Source organism: Scleropages formosus, chromosome 4 (genome assembly GCF_900964775.1).
Source record: "Scleropages formosus chromosome 4, fSclFor1.1, whole genome shotgun sequence".
Lineage (NCBI taxonomy): Eukaryota > Metazoa > Chordata > Actinopteri > Osteoglossiformes > Osteoglossidae > Scleropages > Scleropages formosus.
The window spans coordinates 29,590,208-29,610,738 of NC_041809.1; the positions used below are offsets into that span (position 1 = coordinate 29,590,208).

The 20,531-nt window shown below is 38.7% G+C and overlaps 1 protein-coding gene across 2 annotated transcripts in view; it reads left to right on the forward strand.

The window, feature by feature from the left end:
* Positions 1-20,531, forward strand: part of LOC108934200 (neuroligin-3-like) — a 130,929-nt gene that overhangs the window by 48,769 nt on the left and 61,629 nt on the right. For both annotated transcript variants that reach the window (XM_018751753.2, XM_018751754.2), the window contains one exon: positions 9,263-9,412. In XM_018751753.2, the coding sequence (XP_018607269.1) occupies positions 9,263-9,412 (150 nt within the window). The remainder of the gene's footprint in view (positions 1-9,262; positions 9,413-20,531) is intronic.

Below are 20,531 nucleotides of genomic sequence, written 5' to 3' on the forward strand. Positions count from 1 at the left end.
TTGTGCACAGCTAGTTGGAAGCATTACTGCTTTTTAATAGTTTATTTTTAAATGTTTAAAGTGACTACTATTTGGGGGGTGCGGTGGCGCAGTGGGTTGGGCCGCAGTCCTGCTGTCCGGTGGGTCTGGGGTTCGAGTCCCGCTTGGGGTACCTTGCGACGGACTGGCGTCCCGTCCTGGGTGTGTCCCCTCCCCCTCCGGCCTTACGCCCTGTGTTGCCGGGTAGGCTCCGGTTCCCCGTGACCCCGTATGGGACAAGCGGTTCTGAAAGTGTGTGTGTGTGTGACTACTATTTGATTGTTTAAATACATCGACCATGTTTACGGCACTCTCGTTCTGTGATCGCGCATCACCTATTACACCTCTTTTATCTTTATGTATTTCCTCTTTCTTTTTTTTACCTAAAAATTTTCGAAAACATTTTATCATAAGACAGGTAAAGCGGTTAATGCAATTGCTTTTTAAAAGTAATATTTCATTGGGTGTAATCATTATAAAAGTATTACCGTGTTAAATCAAGAACAATGCAAGCACACCGATTTCAACAGCAATTGTCCTGCATTTTTACACAATTTAAAGACTAATTATTTCAAATTTTTGTTGGGCATTTGATTTAGCAATGTTGTTATTCATTTAGCTTTCAGTTGCCTTTTGGAATGACAATTTTGTTTTAAGATGGACAAAGTTTCAAGCTTAGCTTCTGTGTCCCTGAAGTGCAGCGTCTGGTATAGCACTGAAGTGGAGCTGATGTTTTGTGCTCTACCTATTGCAGTGCAGAGAAAATAGCCTCTTTTGTCATTCTCTGTCCCAGTGCGCAGGAAGTGGATCTGAATATTGACAGTCTCAAAACACCTCCTCAGTCTTTCACATAATAATGGTACAGTAGTGGCAAATAAACTGTTACATCACCCTGATGATCAGCTGAAATTTCAAACTTGAAAACCAAGGCACATTAAGCCATTTTCGGCAGCCAGATGTATCTTGTGGTGCCAACTTTTTCTCCATAACATTCCTGTGTCAGACACCTTTCATTACATTTATTCACTTAGCAGACACTTTTCTCCAAAGTGACTTACAGTGGATACTATGTGGTGTTATGAGCCCACACCCTTTATTCACCACAGTGACTTACACTGCTAGATACACTACTTACAATGGGTCACTCATCTATAAATCAGTGGAACACACACACACTATGGGTGAACCTGAACAGCATGTCTTTGGACTGTGGGAGGAAACCAGAGCACCCGGAGGAAACCCACACAGACACAAAGAGAACATGCAAACCCCACACAGACTGAGCAGGGATGGAACCCACATCCTCTCGCACCACCCAGCCCCTGTGAGGCAGCAGCACTATTCACTGTGCCACCATGCCGCCCCATAATGACCACTCCAAAGACCAGATCTAAACATTACTGGGCTCTTCTGTGAAATTTCAGAGTGCAGAATAGACTTCCATCTTCTCCATCTCATCTGACCCTTGAAAAATGGTTCCGTGTCACACTACTGTACTTACAGTTTAGGGTTATAGCAATTATAGCAGTCCACCATAGACTGAAGCTGTTCTGAAGGCAATTGATGGCCCTATACCAAATCTGCATGATATTACTACCTGACATTTTTAATAGGAAAAAATATACTACTCATAAACTTACTTGTTTGTTTTTCTCTTGGTGCTTTTTGTATTTAATCCAGCAGCTGTAGATCTCTAGCCACCGTATCCCTGTAGGACCTGCCACTCCAAGGTCTGTTTCTCCATAGTTTTTAATTACTGATAATAATTTTTTAACAGCAATAAAATTTTAGGAAGGATAGGAATGATTAAAAATATAGACTTTATATCAGAATATTGCAGACGGAATCCACAAGAAATGTACATAAGGAATATTGCTTATAATGCAGAGTTTGTTTATCTATCTATTTATGTGTATTTATTTATTAGCTTCTGTTGTGGTTTCCACTCCTTTTTGTGCTTGGGATTAAAGCACTTTGACGATAAGGGACAGCTGGTAGTGTAGTGGTTAGAACTACTGTCTTTGGACCTACAAGTTTGAATACTTACCCTGAATTACTCTAGTCTGAAAATAAAATTCCAAACTACAAATGGGTAAATAATTGTAGGTAGGTTAACATTGTAAATTGTTTTGGAGGAAAGTGTCAGCTAAATGAATAAATGTGAAACAGAACATTAGAATTATAACATGAGTTTTTGTTCTTCCTTGAGCAATCCAGCAATTGGCAGTGGTGCCAAACCACCTAGGTTATGATGGGAACCACAAGGGGCATATTAGTTCACGTTCTACATCCGAAACCACTTTTTTTCCCCGTATTAACTGCAGTTATAAAGTACAGTTTATTTCCTTTGTGCCTGTGGTAGCAATTACATAGAAAGTTAACTCCCTACTCCATAATGTAATATCATCCTTAAGCGCTAATTATTTTAAATATAAGCATGTGTGGATAAAACACAACGAAGAAAAACAAATTTTACATGTTGTTAAATATTATCAAAGGCATACGTGGTGGTCACTTCACACTGAGAGCCTTTGAAGCAGTGATCCTCTGGGGACCTGCTGTGTATATTGGTCTTTCTTCCCAGCTAAATTCTAAATGAATATTATGTAGTTTGCGATTAATTTCCAACAGGCATGATTAAATATTGATAGCGGTGAAATCTGTGAGTTTGTGGAAATTTTAAAATGAAAAAATCTTCTTAAAATAAACCTAAGTATGCAGTGTATAATTAGGGAAGTACAGAGTTACTCTGGTACCTCATAGCTACTGGACTCTTCAAGTTGTAAGTGCATTTTAATCCGGTTCACTCTGTATGGCCTTCACGCTGCCCCATGCCTGCATGGGTTTCCTCCCACTGTCTTGAGACGTATTTAAGGTGAATTGGTGACTTCAAGGAAGGTGTGGTGGTGCAATGGCTTGGACCTGGTCCTGCTCTCTGGTGGGTCTGGGGTTCGAGTCCTGCTTGGGGTGCCTTGCGACAGCCTGGCATCTCATCTTGGTTGTGTACCCTCCCCCTCCGGCCTTACGCCCTGTGTTGCCGGGTTAGGCTCCGGCTCCCCGCGACCCCATATGGAACAAGTGATTCAGACAATGTATGTGTGCGGTGACTTCAAACTGCCCTCAAGGTATGTCGCTTGCCTCAAGTCCTATGTATCTGGTACATTTACAGTTTTTAAAAAGCATTCTTAGTGATCGCTTAGTTGTTTCAAACAAAGGACCATAATAATAATGAGCATATTTAAAGTCATTTGTTGAAGGTATTATTCAATATCACTATTATCTTCTCTCTTAAATCATGATGTGTTTCCAGTTGGTCATGCGTTATGTGGTGATTTAGGGCTGTTGACTTTAAAATTTTGACTTCACCGATTCTGATCCTTAACCAGCTTGCCTTCTATAGCTGCTGTGGGCTGTATATAAAAACACAAGGATGCATTTATAAATCAAATATAAATGTAAGAGTCAGAAAAGATCTAACCAAGTGAATCCATGATGCAAGGAGATGAATTTTCACTTGCCTAATAAGTAAATGACTGCCATTCTCATTGTGACAGGGAGGCAATTTACTACTTAGAAGGCACAGATAGAATTAGAATCAGAGAAGCAGTGAATTAGAATTGAGCTCCTTGCCTCAGCGTCATTATGGAGGAGAACAGACAGATGATTCACTGTAGCAGAAGCGTAGATAGGCTTGCATGGAGGGCAGACCCTTAGACATTGTGGGTGCAGTTTAAAAATATATGTATGGACTGCAATTCCACCAGAAACTATCTGGAAGTGATGAGAAGAGAGATGAATTGAACGGAAGAGACACATCTGAGGGTTTTTGCAGCGTTTTTCATTAGAGACACCAGTTCATCTTAGAATGTGTGCAGAACCTGGATCCTCACATTAAGTTCTCAAAAATAATTATGGCAATGATGCATTTTGACGGTGGTTGACAGGGGAGCATCAGTGCTCCACAATGCTTAAAGAAAGTTGCTGCTTATGCCTATTAACTGTTATATTTATATTTATTCAGTATTTATGCTTTACTCCAAGGAGACTTACAATGAATACTATAGTATTTAGCTGACGCACTTTCATCCAAGGTGATTTACTGTGCTAGATATGCTACAGTATACTGCCTACGGTCAACTCGTACGCATCAGAGCAATGTACTCTCACACACTGGCAACTCAGAACCACTAATGCACTTGAAACCCAGGTCTTTGGACTGTAGGAGGAAACTGCTATTGAAATACACGGGGGCTGGATTGCTGTGGGATTCACAAGCAGAGTTTATTTAAAGAAACAGCGGTGAATGCAGTCTCTGTGAGTCGACCTGGGACTGTGATAATTCAGGGCTCCAGCAAGTATTTCTGTGCATAGAACTGAACAAAAATGAGGTATAGAACTTGGGCTGTGGTCTTGTCGCTTGCGGTAAGCATGGCCTAGACTGTGGTCGTGAGCGAATCAGTGGTCAGCGCTAGGGATGTCATTATGAACGTAGCAGGATCAAGGCTAAGGATGTGAATGCGGACGTGGGTTACAGCAAAGCATGGTCTAAGCCACGGTTCTCATCGTGGATGAAGCAGGTTCAAGGCCAAGGGCGTGAACGGAGTTGACAATGAAACAAGGTCAATACCGAGACTGAGAAGTGAATGTCTTGGTAGCGAGTGTGGCGCTCCGAAAGGCATGTGTTCTCTAGTAAGATTCTGTGAGTTCACCATGGTGGCACAGTTCCTTTGGTATGTTTTTCCTTGATATGGTGCATGTGCAGTGGGTTGAATTCATGGCAGAGTCCGGGGGCGGCATGAAAGAAACCCACACAAACGCAGGGAGAACATGCAAGTTCCACACAGAACGAGCAAGAGCTGAGCCCACGTCCTCTCGTCCCATCCAGTAACATAAAATATTTAGGATTTTTTTTCTCGTCTTAAAAAAAATGTACAAAGTTCTTGATGGTTCCTACAGGGGTGCCAAGATGACCAGAATAAGCTACATGGTAACACCGCACACAACCTATTAAATGCTACTGCTTTCAGGTGAGAAGGGTTTAGACACAGTATGTGCATGCTTATGATACTGGTCTGTGAGATCCAGGCTAATCTGTGCTGTTGCAGTGTGCCGACACACAAAGTTTAGCAAAACAGCAAAAAAATCTTTTATTGGGCTAATCGGAGGGAAGAGCTGTCCCTTTGACGGTCCAAGTATAAAATCACAAAGTTTTGCATATAGAAAACTATATGAGACCTTGTTTCTGTTTCGCATGCACTTCTTAAAGAATTGAGCAGTTTCTGTGAAACTCACTAAATAAAAAGCTAGTATCTTATTACCGGCTTTAATAAAATCCTTAGGGATATGCAGCACTTTTTCCAATTTAATTAAGCAAGAAAACTAGAATGAGAACATATAAATCAGTGCAATGGCTATGGGAATTATTGAGCTCAAATGAAGACAGTGCAGATAGTCCCTACTTTACGGTGCTGCCGTGTACATTCTTTCACAGATAAGTCACTACTTTGTAACCATGACTCACTATTGAACACTGTACCTCTGCCGATCAAAAATAATCGAGCTGATGTAATTAATGTCCAGTGACTAAGTGACAGGGCATTAGTGACTCCTTAACCTTAATATGAAATGTAATGAATAAAAATGATGCCCTCAATATATAGTGTTCACTTTAGAAAAATAGGGAAATTTAATAAAGGCTAAAAGTACATCTCTTTTATCTCATGTATGATTAAGAAAGGAAGAAAAATGTTGCGTGAGATGTAAAACATATCTGATATGTTTCTTACCCTCCACACATCCCACATTTTCCACCTCCGCAGCCCATCACTGTCTTGCTTTTGTATGTTTTTTGCAAAACTGTGAATTTATACAATAACCATTACTTTTATATTTTTAAAAGTCGACCAACAGAATCTAAGGTGCCTGCAGCAAAATCATGAAAAGCTGAAACAGTCTGCAGATGAGAAAAGATGAAAAGTTGAACTGGTCAGTTGTTTGCCACACGGAGCTGTTTCAACAGTATTTTTCGTTATTTCTCATGACGAAAAATATCCAAACTAGAGGTTGCTTTGCTATATGCAACACTTTTCGGTCCATATTAGCATTGTATACCGGGGACCCCTTGTAGTACATACACTGTGACAGCTATACAGCTTATATGTAAATCTATATTATTTATAGAAAGCAGTCTCTTTAATTACATTTGAAGGTAGTTTTTGTATCTAATTACACGTTTTAAAGATATGCATGTGTGAATGTGTTTGAAATTACTTTTTATCATGTAATCCATTCAATTTCCCCTGCATTGTGTTAAATAAATAATGAGGATAATAATAAAACATTAAGATGTGCCTTTATAAATTGTGATGTTTTAATGTAATGTTTATCTGCCCAAGTTGTGTCTGTGGTCTTTAATAAGGCTTTTACGTATACATAGGAACAAAGCCACACTATTTTGGTTTCATCCGTTATAAAGCAAAGATTAGAAAAAATGTTTTTAGACCCGTCTGACATGGGTGGTGCCTGTTGTTATAGTAACCTGTGTGAATCAACAACAGGGAAGCTGATAACTTTGACCTTGACATGACTAATACTGTTCTTTTTCTGTTCTGTATGTTCTTTTAAATTTCTCCTGCATTACACCTATTCATTGTGTAATGACTTTGATAAAGTAAATTTTTTTTTGATTATTTTCTTCTCTATTCATGCATTTTTAACATGTGCAGCATTGTGCGAAATATGTGTTTCTGAGAAATAAGTGTCAAATTATGTCCTTTCTTTGTTAAAGCCACCTGAAATGCCAAACCTTTCAAAATTTGCACTTCATTAAATGTAAAATGTGCCAAGCTGATGTGTACTAAACAATGAATCATTACTTCTACTATGGTCTTTATCATAATTTGTCATTTTGGCTACTCTCAACCAATTTTTCATGGAACAGTTGCAAATTCATAATAATAATTTATTAAAGATGAATTTGCATTTATGCAGTTTATTTTGTGATAACCGCTGAAGTAAATGGTTGTCAAATGCATGAACAAAGACAGAATTCACAGACAGATGTGGTTTTATCATCCAGGCTGCTGAATTTTGTTCCTAGTAACCATAGTAACCAAAGTACAGTATAGGTTTTTGAATGGGAGCCTAATGTCTTAACAGTCCATTCTCAAGGCCAAAGAGCAAAGAATAAGAGTTTTCTTACTATGGTCCTTGGAATCACAAAATGAAATGTCTCATCTAGTACACAAATTATACAGTATTTGTTGATATCTTCTTAATTATATATTTATTTGATAAAGATGAAAATTAGTTACATTTTTTTTTTCCTCGGGATGCAAAGTGGCCTCTCTTAAGTTTAGACATGCGCATGTAATATTTTTGTCCCTTTTATATTTGTACCTGACCTGCAGAATAACATTGTATTAATTATGCAAAAAAATTTCGCTGGAACTAATCTGTATAATACAGCAAAGTTGAGATACTTCCCAGCATTATTTTCTGGCAATTATTCTCATTCTCAAACTTCTCGTGAGTTTTTCGGCCTGTGGGGAACACAGAAGGCAGAGGGGGCGCAGTCTTTTCTCACATTTGGAGACGCATGGCACAATTCAGTTACAGCCCATTGTAAAGCGATGCAGTTGCTTCACGCTTGCAGCCGGGTGACACGTCTCTGAGGAGCACTGATACAATGCCTACGTGATAAGATCTGTTACTCTGCCATTTGAGAAAACATTCGGTTTCTTTTCAGAGAACTTTGGCAGACCAAAGTCATTATGCTTTTCGGTCTTATCTGTGTGTGGACAACAGATTTGGAGTCGCCCGTATTAAAATATTTACTTTTACACTGTGTCACTTCTTTTCATCTCTCGGCTGATTAGGACTGGTGAAGGATATTTAATGCTGTGTTTATGAACCGACTCGCTCATAACTCTCAGCTTGTTATTCGCTCCAGAGATTGACTTGTGTGAGTCTAGTTACCCTTTGAGATCACAGCTCACTATTTGCTTGTTTCAGTGCTGTACTGTTGTTGCTGTCCTCCAAAATGCATTGTTTTACCCAGGGATTAAAGGTGTTGTTTGCATGCATAAGATGAAATAAAGGCTGCTTTGCCCTGCAAATTAGTAAGATTTAAACATTTTAAAAAGTATACATCCATCCATCCATCCTCAATAACCGCTTGTCCTGAGAGGGAGTTGCGGCGAACCAGAGCCTAACCCGGCAACACAGGACGCAAGGCTGAAGGGGGAGGGGACACACCCAAGACGGGATGCCAGTCCATCGCAAGGCACCCCAAGCAGGGCTCGAACCCCAGACCCGCAACACAGCGGGCACTGGTTGTTGTTATTATTCTTATTATTATTCTTATTATTATTATATGTGTGGTCATATGAACAGGAAATAGCAAAAAACTGGAATAAGTCCATCCTGAACCCTTTGTGACTCGGTAAATCACACCCAAAGTTTTGAATTTGGCGGGAGCTACACTGAAAAACTAGCAGAAAGGGGACAAAGTGTGTATCTGGAGAGATAATAAACAGGCCAGCTTTATTGTGGATGAACTGGAGAGCCTTGGCAGCACACCTACACCTGATGAACCCTGCTCTAGTATACCCAAAAGCAGTCAGGTTTGGCTGTTCAGACGGAATTTTTTAGCACAAGCCCTTTTTTCTTTTCCTGACAGTTATCCACACTGTTATAATTATTAGTTGAAGTTTGATTTATCTTCTGAAATTTTGAGCTGTTTCCAAAAAAAAAGTGTCAGATATCCCAGAACTCTAAGAAAGAAGTCAGTGTACAAAGAAGGTCCCCCGACAACCTGAAGGTTCTACCTGGCCGCTCTTGTGGACTACCAGGAAAAACTGTCTTTGTTGCCTTTAATTTCTTGCTATTACAGTTCAGCACTTCATTGAGCTCCATGCTTTGTCTGTGCTTCACACATATTGTAAGAAAGGTTGCCTAACTTTGTTGTGTCATAGTAATTATGTGGGTAATTGTTATCCCTATTATTAGAAGCGCATTGATATACAATTACATAAATCTTGCGTTTTATATATACTGTGCAATTGTGTGTCTATATAAATGCAGTTATAGCAAGAATTGAGCTCATATTTGTATTTCTGGCAGACTGGTACAGATGATATTAGGGATGGCTATCATTTACTACTGTAAATTATGAATGTCCATTATGGCTTGTTTTGCCTAATTCATCTAGATGTAAACGTGTGGATGGTGGCCACTTTTCCAGATATCCGAGACTCTGGATCCAAGCCAGTGATGGTCTACATCCATGGAGGATCGTACATGGAGGGCACAGGGAACATGATTGACGGCAGCGTTCTGGCCAGCTACGGCAATGTGATTGTCATCACGCTCAATTACCGGGTTGGTTTATTAGGTAAGTGTTGTGTTTAACTTGTCATAGATTTCCTGTGGATTGCAGGGTCACAGCTGTGGTTCAGTTTGAATGAAGGGAAGCATAGCAGGGCTCTAATCTTTGTACAAATTGCAAATTATTAGCAGTTGGTTAAATTGTACCTTTCATGTGACATGTGGTGTACTTATACTAAGTGGATGCCAAATTTCTTTTAATGTGTGGTAAAACTGGGAGTTTTCATGAACTCTAACACACACACGCACGCACGCGCCCGCGAACTGAAGACGCAAATATGTGATTGCAACCATTAGAGCAAACAATGCATTTTGTGATAATGTAGCCAAGTAAAACATAAGGGTGTTTGATCCTTCCTTGTTTTTTTCTTCATTTGGCTTAAATAGGAGAATTTAATAATTCGGCAGTAGCTTTAAACTTGGATGCACTGAACCTTTTGAGTTGTTAAGCCCTAGTAGCACTCAAGCTCCATTGTTCTTGGGTGGTGGGTTGGAATCTAACTCTGCATGTGTGGATTTTGGGAAAAAAAATGTATGTATGGGGACCCTGTACTGGAGAAGAAGATTCTGAAAATGCATGGATGCATGAAAACTTGGTGTCTTCCAGAACGCTATTAATATTTATGATATTAGCAAGCATTGTGGATGTCTTAACAATGAGTTCTAAAAAAGAAACTGGATTTGACTCTTGTGAATTGAAAAGTTACGAAAACAATTATGTATTTAGAACTTTTAAACGTATTATTTCAAAAATGTCTTTGCTAAAAACTAACACTATTCATTATTTATTATTATTAACAAATTACTATTTCTTATTTAGTACATTTATATGCATAAATGTAGTAAAACATTAAAAACACACTGTTACCAAACTATGAAATCTATATAACACTCCAAAGCACTTTCACTGGTACATTTTTAACCGAGTCCAAGTCAGGATCACGGTCATCCTGAACCTATCCTGAATGCAGAGAGGTGCAAGGCTAAACATTAAACTTTTTACATAATTCTGCCAAAGTTATGTGCTGGGTAGTGTGTTACAGCTAGTCACACAATTTCTCAAACCAACTGACCCTGACATAGTTCTTGCCTGACATCTAAATCGAACCCCAGGCCTGCAACACAGCGGGCACCGGTTGTTGTTATTATTATTATTATTATTATTATTATTATTATTATTATTATATGTGTAGTCATACGAACAGGAAATAGCAAGAAACTGGAATCAGTCCATCCTGAATAAGTCCATCCTGGGCATCATTATTTGCTGTAATTTTCACAGGTATTTCCTTCTTTGTTCTGGTGCTACCAGCTTATATTTTAAACCACAGACATCATCCTAAAACATAGCTGTAATTGTGAAGCTGGATGCATCCTTAAAACATAATCGGAATTTTAAAACATAAAATTAAAATCTGTAAAATATTTCCAGAAAGTAACTGCAAGCCTTAGGTACAAATTGATGTCTTGGCAAATAACTGGTTTTCAACTGTTATTGTACATGTAATTGACTGATCACCTGCTGTTGCACATGTTCACGTTTGTGGAACTCAACCTGCAAAAGACTGAGCTTTCCAGCTCACAAATGTGCAAGTTTAATTCTAAGAGGACACCACATCCATCCTCTTACTGCACATAATACCAAGAAGGGTCATGGTCAATTTGGAAGAGAAGGATCTCATTTCCACAAGTGAAAATTGTCTTTGAACTGAAGCATATATTGTATTTTGGATATTTCAATTTCAAATTGATTAAACAAGAGTGAATTACTGTGAAATGAGATTTCTATGGGAGGACTATAAGAATGAATATAACAATACAAAGGTAAAATGGGCCCCTACTGTGATGATAGGATAGGACTATAGACTTTAGGCATAATTTAAACCTTCTGGAATTGTCTCCATGAGACATGTATCACTGATTATAAAATATTAACTGAGGACATGTGTTTGATCTTCATTTGCATGCAAAGGTCCAATGTAAAAGTGGCTATTCATGTTTTTTTTTGGCAATGTGGAAAAGTGAACAGTATTGTGACTATTTCAAACAAGAATATTTCAATAGTGACAGCTAGGGTTTTGTGATGTATTGCTTGGTGAATTGCTCAGTGATGTGACACTCCTAAATCCAGAAGTCCATGCTGATTACAAGTGACTAATACAGTTTGCCTAGATTCATTGATTGGTGTGCACATAAAAATGGCGGGAGCAGTGTCGAGTCACTGTGTCTCTTCAATTATGTGTAATGAGTCCCAGACAAAGGGGAGCATCTTGTATCATTGCTCTTTACAAATATAATTACTCAATGGCTCTCTAGAGCATGGCAATTTCCTGGTCTTATGGGGAAAACTTGATTACTGTTTCCAAATACATTAAAAATTAACAAAGGCTGCTACTAAAACCAAAAAAAGAAAAACTGGCTCAAGTGTTTCATTTTAGTCAGTCATTACACTTTTTCACATATACTTAGCATGAAAAAAACAGCACAGTATGTAATAATAATAATAATAATGATGAACTGATGATGCATATACCATTTCAGAAGTTCTGCAATATAGTTCTTTCTGAAAACATGATGAGCCTGGAAATAACCAGGAAAGCACAATAGAAAATATTCAAAAAATATCAAGATGAAATACTGGAAGCAATGGGAATGACATCTGTATTTGTCATAGATGGAAGCAGGGAATTATATAAAGGTGTACCAAATAAATAATGCTCTAATTCTGTGGGTTCACAACGAAAACCTTATCTTTTAATATGTTGTGTTAGTTACAACAAAGCAATGTGAATATCTAGGACGAAAAAGACTGTTCACACAGTAGCAAATCAGAGTAGCACTTCATAATTCATCATAGATTTCAAAAACATGTATGATGATTAAGAAATGGAAATGACACCATTTGACTCAAAAAGCAGACTAAATCATGTTACACTAAGTAAAGTTGTTGTTCAGTAACAACTGATACTACAGGCTAACAACTTTCTTTCACGTTTAAACTTGACCTAGAAAATTTTAAAGGTGAACAGTTCAGATTTTTTAAACATTTTTTTCTTTAGCCTCACATTTTATCAAAAGTAAGGGTACTCCAGTAGTAGTAGGAAGTTGGGTTTGAAGTGGCAACCTTCAGAATCTCTTTAACCGCTCCCTAGTTATGTAATCCTTTCTAAGTCCAGAATTGCAGGCCAGTCTCTCGTCCCCCTCTTCTACCCAAATCTTTTGAATGTGCTGCCTACAACCAGTTACCATCATCCCTTGTTTACATTCATCTCCTTGACTCTTAGCATTTTGGATTCAAGTCAGTTATACCACCAAGGATGCCTTCCTTGCAGTGCTGAAAGCTCTCAAGATGGTCACCTCTTGGTAGCATTGACACTGTCAACTACTGGATCCCACTTTCCTCTCTAGAAAACTACTGTTAGGTGTTGAAGTTATTATGTCCATTTGAATGGAATTCGCTGATTTTTTATTTATGAATGGGTGTCAGTTGAGAGGCTCAGGAAACCATAAAAATTTTTTTAATTTTTTGAACAAATGATTTCTTCAGTTTTTTTACTAAAACTAGCTTTACAAAGGCTTTTCCAGGCACAAATTATCCAATTTCTGGATTAGTTAAGCGGCTGAAGGCTGTACATTGTACATAGGATTGTGGATTATATGCTCACCATATACAATTCAGGTTTGATAGATGCAAAAAAGGGCATTCACAGCATGCACAGCAGACAATTTTCAACCAAATTATAGACTTAAAAAATTACTTCCAAAGAAATAATTTTTAATACTTTCTCTCACATTGATTACCACATTTCTCTAGGACTGATCATGGAAAAATAATGTGAAATTAAATTCCTTTTTTTTTTACATTGATACAGATGCTACGTACATTTAATTAGCGAAAAAAAAAATCATACGCATTGATTATGGATGCTGAGAGGACATATGCGTCCTTCACCAAAAGTTTGTCAGAGAGTGGGAACGTTGTTCTCTTTGCACAGATGACTTTGAGTATTAGCGTTTTTCTAGTTACTAATGTTTCAGTTACTTCTCAGAAATGAAACCACAATTTTGGCATGTGGGTAAAGCAGAAACTTGGGTGACTTGTTTTACGAGGAAACCTCAGAAGTTCTAAACAATAATATTTCCAGAAAAACAAAAGGAAAGCAAATGTATTGTGAAATCCCGAAAGAGAAAAATAAACTATTAACACAATATAAAAGATATAATAAGAAAATTAAAGTTATTACAGTTTGCAGGCACTAGATTATGAATCACTGGATATCAGGAAAAGAGGGTTTCAAAATAGTGAATGGATTGTAACTAAAAATACATGACCTGCATGGTATTTGATTTGAAAACATGAGAAGAAATAAAAAGCAATACCCTAGATCCATGAACTAGGGACTGAAAGCTTGTCTTCTTCTTTTCCCTTGTTTCTTGTAACTGCTTAAGAAAAGCGGTTGGAGCGAAAAATTCCCCTTCAAACATTAAGTACAGCTACAACTTAAAATTCTTTTGGACGTGTTTTTGATGTTTTAGTTTTGGACCTTCTGAGAATTTTCTTTTTCACAAGCATTACAGTAGTACAGAGGGTAATGTTTGTATTTATAAGGTTTTGGGTATCATTTTCAATGTGTCTCTGTTGTGCGGAGTTTGCATTTTCTCCAAATTTTCACATGAGTTTCCTCTCACAATCCAAAGACATGCTGAAGAAATTAATGCCAAACCACTTCTGTGCTCTCCTCTACCTTGAAAATCATGCAAGTGGTAAAAAAGAGTTGTCCTCTACGCCACCTTCCTCTTTGTCAAGGCTTTGGGCCCTTCCATTGTCCCAGTTCTTTCCCCTGTAGTTGACATATTCCTTTCTTTTTATATTAAGTTGCTCTGATCTAAGATTCTTCATGTCCTTTTATGTTTTCTTGTCTTCATAGCCGTTCATCAGAAATGTTCACAAATTACAAAGTTTTCCCAAGACATTTACACACACACACACACACACACATCATCTGAAACCGCTTGTCCCATACGGGGTTGCGGGGAGCCGGAGCCTAATCTGGCAACACAGGGCATAAGGCTGGAACGGGAGGGGATACACTCAGGACAGGACGCCAGTCCATCACAAGGCACCCCAAGTGGAACCAGACCCACCAGAGAGCAGGACCCGGCCAAACCCTCCGCGCCGCTGCGCCACCGCGCCGCCACACCCCTGCCCTCTGACAGTGATTGGGAATTGTATGAAAGAACAAGGGTGGAAATACATTATAGCTGTACTTAATGTTTGAATCTACTGCCTGCTGCTATTTGTTGAAATATTACTCTGGTTTTTTAGGGTTCCTTATGCACTTCATTATCTCCCACTGTAGATCAAATACCCCAGCTATGAATATGTATTCTCTACATCTAGAAGTCACCCTTCTGCAACTTGTTTAAGAGCTGTCCTCCCATCTGTAATGCCTAGCTGTCCAGCATACTACCTTTTTTTTAAACGCAATCAATATCCTAATATCCAGACCAATTAATAGTTCATGAATAAGCATTCGGATGGTTGATGATGTGTTTCATCCAAGCCACTGATGTTTAAGAACTGTTTGCATGATGCTAAAATAAACAAGCTTAATATTTGCAAGGATGTAAACATTACAAAGTCCTTTCATTCAGTTCTGGATCTCTACATCACTGGTGGTTCTGGAGAAGAGATATATTAGCTTCAGAGAAAACTGTTAATATTTCCCAGTTTTACGCATATGAATGGCTATTTGAGTCAAGAACTTTACTTTTTTGAATAGTTTTATTTTATACCCCAATTTTGGTTTGTCAAGCATAGCTAGTGTTCAGGGGTAGCTGGTGGTGTAGTGGTTAGCACTGCTGCCTTTGGACCCAAAAGGTTGCAGGTTTGATCCCTACCTCTGGTTGTAGTACCCTTGAGCAAGGTACTTACCCTAATTTGCTCCAGTAAAATTACCCACCTCTATAAAGGGGTAGCTGATTCTAAGCATGTAATAATTCTGACCTTAACATCCTAAGTTGCTTTGGAGAAAATCATCAGCTAAATGAAAAAAAAATGTAGGCTTATTCATGTTTACAAGGACTGACTTAGGGATTTGTACACCTCCCAATAGCTGGGAAGACACTACTTTCACTCATTTAGCGGGTGCTTTTCTTCCAAAGCAATTTACAACATTAAGCTACTTACAATTATTTATTTGTTTATACAGCTAGGTACTTGCTCAAGGGTATTAGAGCTGGAGGTGAGGCTTGAACCTGCAACATTTGGGTCTAAAGACAGCAGCGCCAACCACTACACGGAGTACATCTCATAGAAAATACAATTTGTGCAGTACATTAAGAGAAAAAGAGACATAGGTGCAGACGCGTCATTCTTAAGCGCAGTTAGTTTCTTTCCACTATATGAACCAATGTCCATCACACGAGTAGCTCCATAAAACTCAGAATATCAATGATTCCTGATCACTTTCCAACTATTTTTTTAAGCAATACAAAAAACATTTACGCTACATTACAGGAGTAGCTGTAATAAAGGCAAAGGCTTATCCTGGCATGAGCATAAAGTTTTGGTGCATGAACATTTACACCTTGCATAAGTTTAAGGGATTATGGCTGAAGTGACTCTGGAAGAGGTGAGTTTTCAGGCCCTTTTCAAGGGTTTGACAGAGATTCAGCGGTTTTGAGTGAAAGGGGGAGGTTGTTCCACCACAACGGAGCCAGAACCACGAACCTCCGTGCTTTACCTTTCGTGCGCGGTACCACCAAGCAGGCAGATGTGGAAGAGTGTAGCAGTGTGGTTGGGGTGTAGTGGTTGATCAAATAAAATTTTTATTAATTTTCCAGAAACTTTTCTCCAAAGCGACATACACTGAATTTTAATTGGTATTTAGCTGCTACCTTTGTCCACTTACAATTTTAGATACACTACACTAAATTCCCTGCAACCACACACACACACACACATATACAGAGGTCATTCAAAGTCACCAGTTATGCTGAAACACATGTCTTTGGACTATGGGAGAAAACCCACGTGAACACGGGGAGACATGGGTGCATTTATTCCAACGAGATTTATGTGGTCACGGGGATGGTTTTTGGGTTTACACTCTTTTCACTGGCAGAGCAATGTAACACACACATATTCACACACTATGGTCAATTTAAAGTCACCAATCCACCGGAAACACACAGCTGGGTACTGTTATGGTTAAGTGTACTGTTAGGATTTTCTGAAATATGGCTACAGAAGAGCTGAACAAGTGCAGACAAACAGCCAGACAGTGTTACAGAGTAATTCATTAAGGGAAACTGCCTTGTTATGTTGTGTTATGATGATTTCATGAAATATAGAATTATTTTCAATTTTATCAAATTAAACTGTTTGTGTCTGGGCAAGCTTACAATTTTTTATCATTGAAACTCATTTCAAATCTTGAGAATACACTTAAGGCCACATAATAGAAATTTTTCCTCCACTGTGCAAAGGTAATTGTTCCAGTATAAAACACCCTACTGTATAAAATGGTACAGATTTGTACGAGCTCACATTTGTTTAAACCTAACGCTATAAGTCACCATGAACGAAGGCTTCAGAGAAATAGAGTTTAATAAAAGAAATGTTCTTACTACAGTTCCTTAATTACTCTGTTGGGTCTTGCTTTCACAGGTCAGTCTACTTACCCTTAACCATCCATCATTCAGTTTGTCAGGTCCACTTGGAAACATTCCTGTAACAATAACATTGTCCAAATGACAATGTCAAGAAAAGGGTTTGAAAGACGCCAAACAGCCTTATTTCTCTCCTTCTGCAAAAGGTGCTCTGCGGTTTTCCCCTGGACTGTCACTTGTTATTATAAAGCACTGTCAATATACACATTTACTGGGACATCCCATCTTCACATTCTGATTTTGCCTGCAGTTGTTTCTGCTGTAGTTATTATTTAACAATGTAGTAATTTCCATCTGCTACGGTAGGTCATGCCTCACCCTTATACATTTGTAGTCATCCATCAGATACCCCCTAGAGGGTTACATGGTCTACACTCCACATTTTGCACACACCAGTCACCCTAGAGGAGCACCATCTGTTGTTGCTTTAGGCGTTTCATATCAGTGGTCTTCTTGCACCCATATGGAAAAGTAATAAATTCCTGTTAACCCTGAGTGAGGTCATGTGCCAGAAAATAATGTAACAAATGTAACCCAGCATCATGCATACAAATATATATCCATCACCCAGGGAACTGTACATTTACCACATCAGTGGTTTTTCATTATCCATAACAAGGTGCATTGCTGTATAACCCCCAAAGGAGCTGGACCTTACTTGCTCCCAGCATCTTCAAAGTTCTGTGGTTTATCAGTTGCATGTTACCAAGTAAGTGATCATCTCTGAAAGTGGGGGGGGGGGGGCAGTCCTGAACGCTGCATGCTGTACATAGTGCAGTTAAATAAATTATTCTAATTATATTGCTAAAGTAGATCATTTTGGATGGGTAGCTACATGGATTAATGGATGTCCAAAAATACCATGCCAAGGATTGATTCCACACTCTGCTGTACTGGGCAGTTGTGCGTCTGGGGGAGGCACACAAATCAAAAATTGAACTATGCTCACTTTTAATGAGACGGCTGAGGTCGCCCATTGTTTCTCAGCATCTACTAAGATCAGTGTGGTGCCATCTGGCTGCAGGGTGAGCAGTGCTATTTTTCAGGCATGTTATATTGCCTTGTAAAGCTAGCAGCCTATTCAGTGATAAGGCATGGGTGGTTCACAGCACGCACACTTTAGGAGGTTTGTCTCTGTGTTCTACCTTCTGCCCTCCTAAGCTGGTATAGGTACTGTTTCTAAGCGGGTAGATGTAAGAATTCACTTACTAGCTATGAATACAATTTGTTGAAAATATTTATCACAAGATGTCCCTTGTTTACATTTCTATAGAAGACAGATAAATGGCTCATGACTTTAGAGTATGTTTTTTTTTTTTTTTTCCTAGCCCCCAAAGGACATGGTCAGTGGCTTTCAACCTTTTACCTTTTTGCTAGTTTTAATTAATCATACGGCATATTGCATTTTATGAAATATTCATGCATGAATTATGGGTGAACTTTTGACATTTGCTGTAGACCGCCCTAGGCTTAAGACAATGTCATAGTGCAGGAGGGTTGCGCCCTTATTAACCTGTAGGTGTGAGTGGTTTTTTTTTTTTTTTTTTAATCACTTGAGTTCATTTATGCCTTAAATGCAGAGCATCACTGTAAAACTTTGTTCCACTTCATTTGGATTCTATTAGCCAAACAAATAATAATAATTATCAATTTAAAACACACTGTGGGCTCCTAAGTGGCTCACTGAGTAATAGCTCTCTATGTGAGCTCTGCAGCACTTTGAGTCTGATTGCTGTTTGCCAAATGCAGTTGGGGAACCCTCACAATTTGCTTGGACATGAGCAGTCTAGGTGCTTGCCGCTTGGTAATTGCCTAACTGTGATGTACCTCATCTCCAACGAACGCGTAGCATATTATGACTCGGTAGATTGTAGAGCAAAAAAATGAAGTGCTGTGGAGTAGAGGTGCACACAGCTTGTTGAAAGTCAAGTTGAATACAGAAATTATGAGTACAATACATTTATGTAGCAGACACATTTCTCCAAAGTGACTTCTAATGAACTCCATGTAGTATCAGCCCACACACCTTATTCACCAAGGTGACATACACTGCTAGATACACTACTTGCGATGGGTCACTTATCCATACATCAGTGGAACACACACTCTCTCTGTCACTCGCATACTATGGGTGAACCTGGCCAGCATTTCTTTGGACTGTGGGAGGAAACCCACACAGACACGGGGAGAAGATGCAAACTCCACACAGACTGAGCAGGTATTGAACCCAGATCCTCTCACACCACCCCAGTGCTGTGAGACAGCAGTGCTATTTGCTGCCCAAATGGAGGTGGAGGATGTGGAGGATGTTGGCATCCATCCCGTTACCTCTCACATGCTAAGTGAGCACTCCACCATTTGAGTTAATCCCCCTTACTGGAGTGAATATCTTGGACAAATGGTTTGCGCAAGCATTCAGCCGTTTTCTCACTTTTAAAAACAAAATGTATTAGTTGAGCGTACTATAAAGAAGGACATTTTTTCCTTGATGTAAGATTTAAAACACGATGCTGATGATGGAACTAGTGTGAATGGGAAGCTACACTAGCTATCGCTGAACCTCGACATATCTGCTCACCATCACCTGGCTATATCACTTGGGGAAGTGTGGGGAGAGAGTCTTATTAGAGCACCGGGACTCAGGAATCAGTTGTCTCCTCCTGGAACAAATTCCCTGAAGCTACACAAACCTGTTGTATATATTGCTGAAGTCTACTCTTAATGATTTCCAAATCTCTGGCACTGTGTTACACCATCACCTAGGGTGAAACAGGTGAGAAGAAAGAATGGAAGCTACATGAATTATTGAAAATAGCTGAATATGTGCTCATGGTTTATAATTTATTTCAGAAATGGGGCAGGATTTCTCTTCATTTTTCCTGTTAAGCGCATTTCTCTGAAAACTTTATTTACTTGAAAGATGTCACTATAATTAGTAAAAACTTGTGATTGTTTTATTGACTTTTTTTGTAATAGACATTTGTACAGCTAGCCAATTTTACCAGAGCCATTTAGGGTTAAGTACCTTGCTCAAGAGTACTACACCAGGAGGCTGGATTTGAACCTGCAACTATCGGGTCCAATGGCAGCAGCACTAACATATGTGCTAAATGTCAGAAAAATTACAGTGGTAGCTTTATGATAAGCTGGGTTTTTGTATACTAGGTGACACAGAGCCTTGCAAAAGTATAGAGAAGCTTCACCAATTCTCTCATTCTTTCATAGTACTTAATCTTGTTATTATCAATTTTTCTTAAAACACCATTGTTTTAATGTTCTGAAAATATTATTTAATTTTTGTTTTCAGTGCTTTACAATGAAATATCACAGAGAGAAAAATTTTAGTGTGCCATTTTGATTAAGTAAAATGAAAGAGCTTGTGGTCATTGGTCTTACTTTTGCAAAGTTTTGCATGTGTTTTATAACCACAAATTACCCAGCTGTAAAAATGG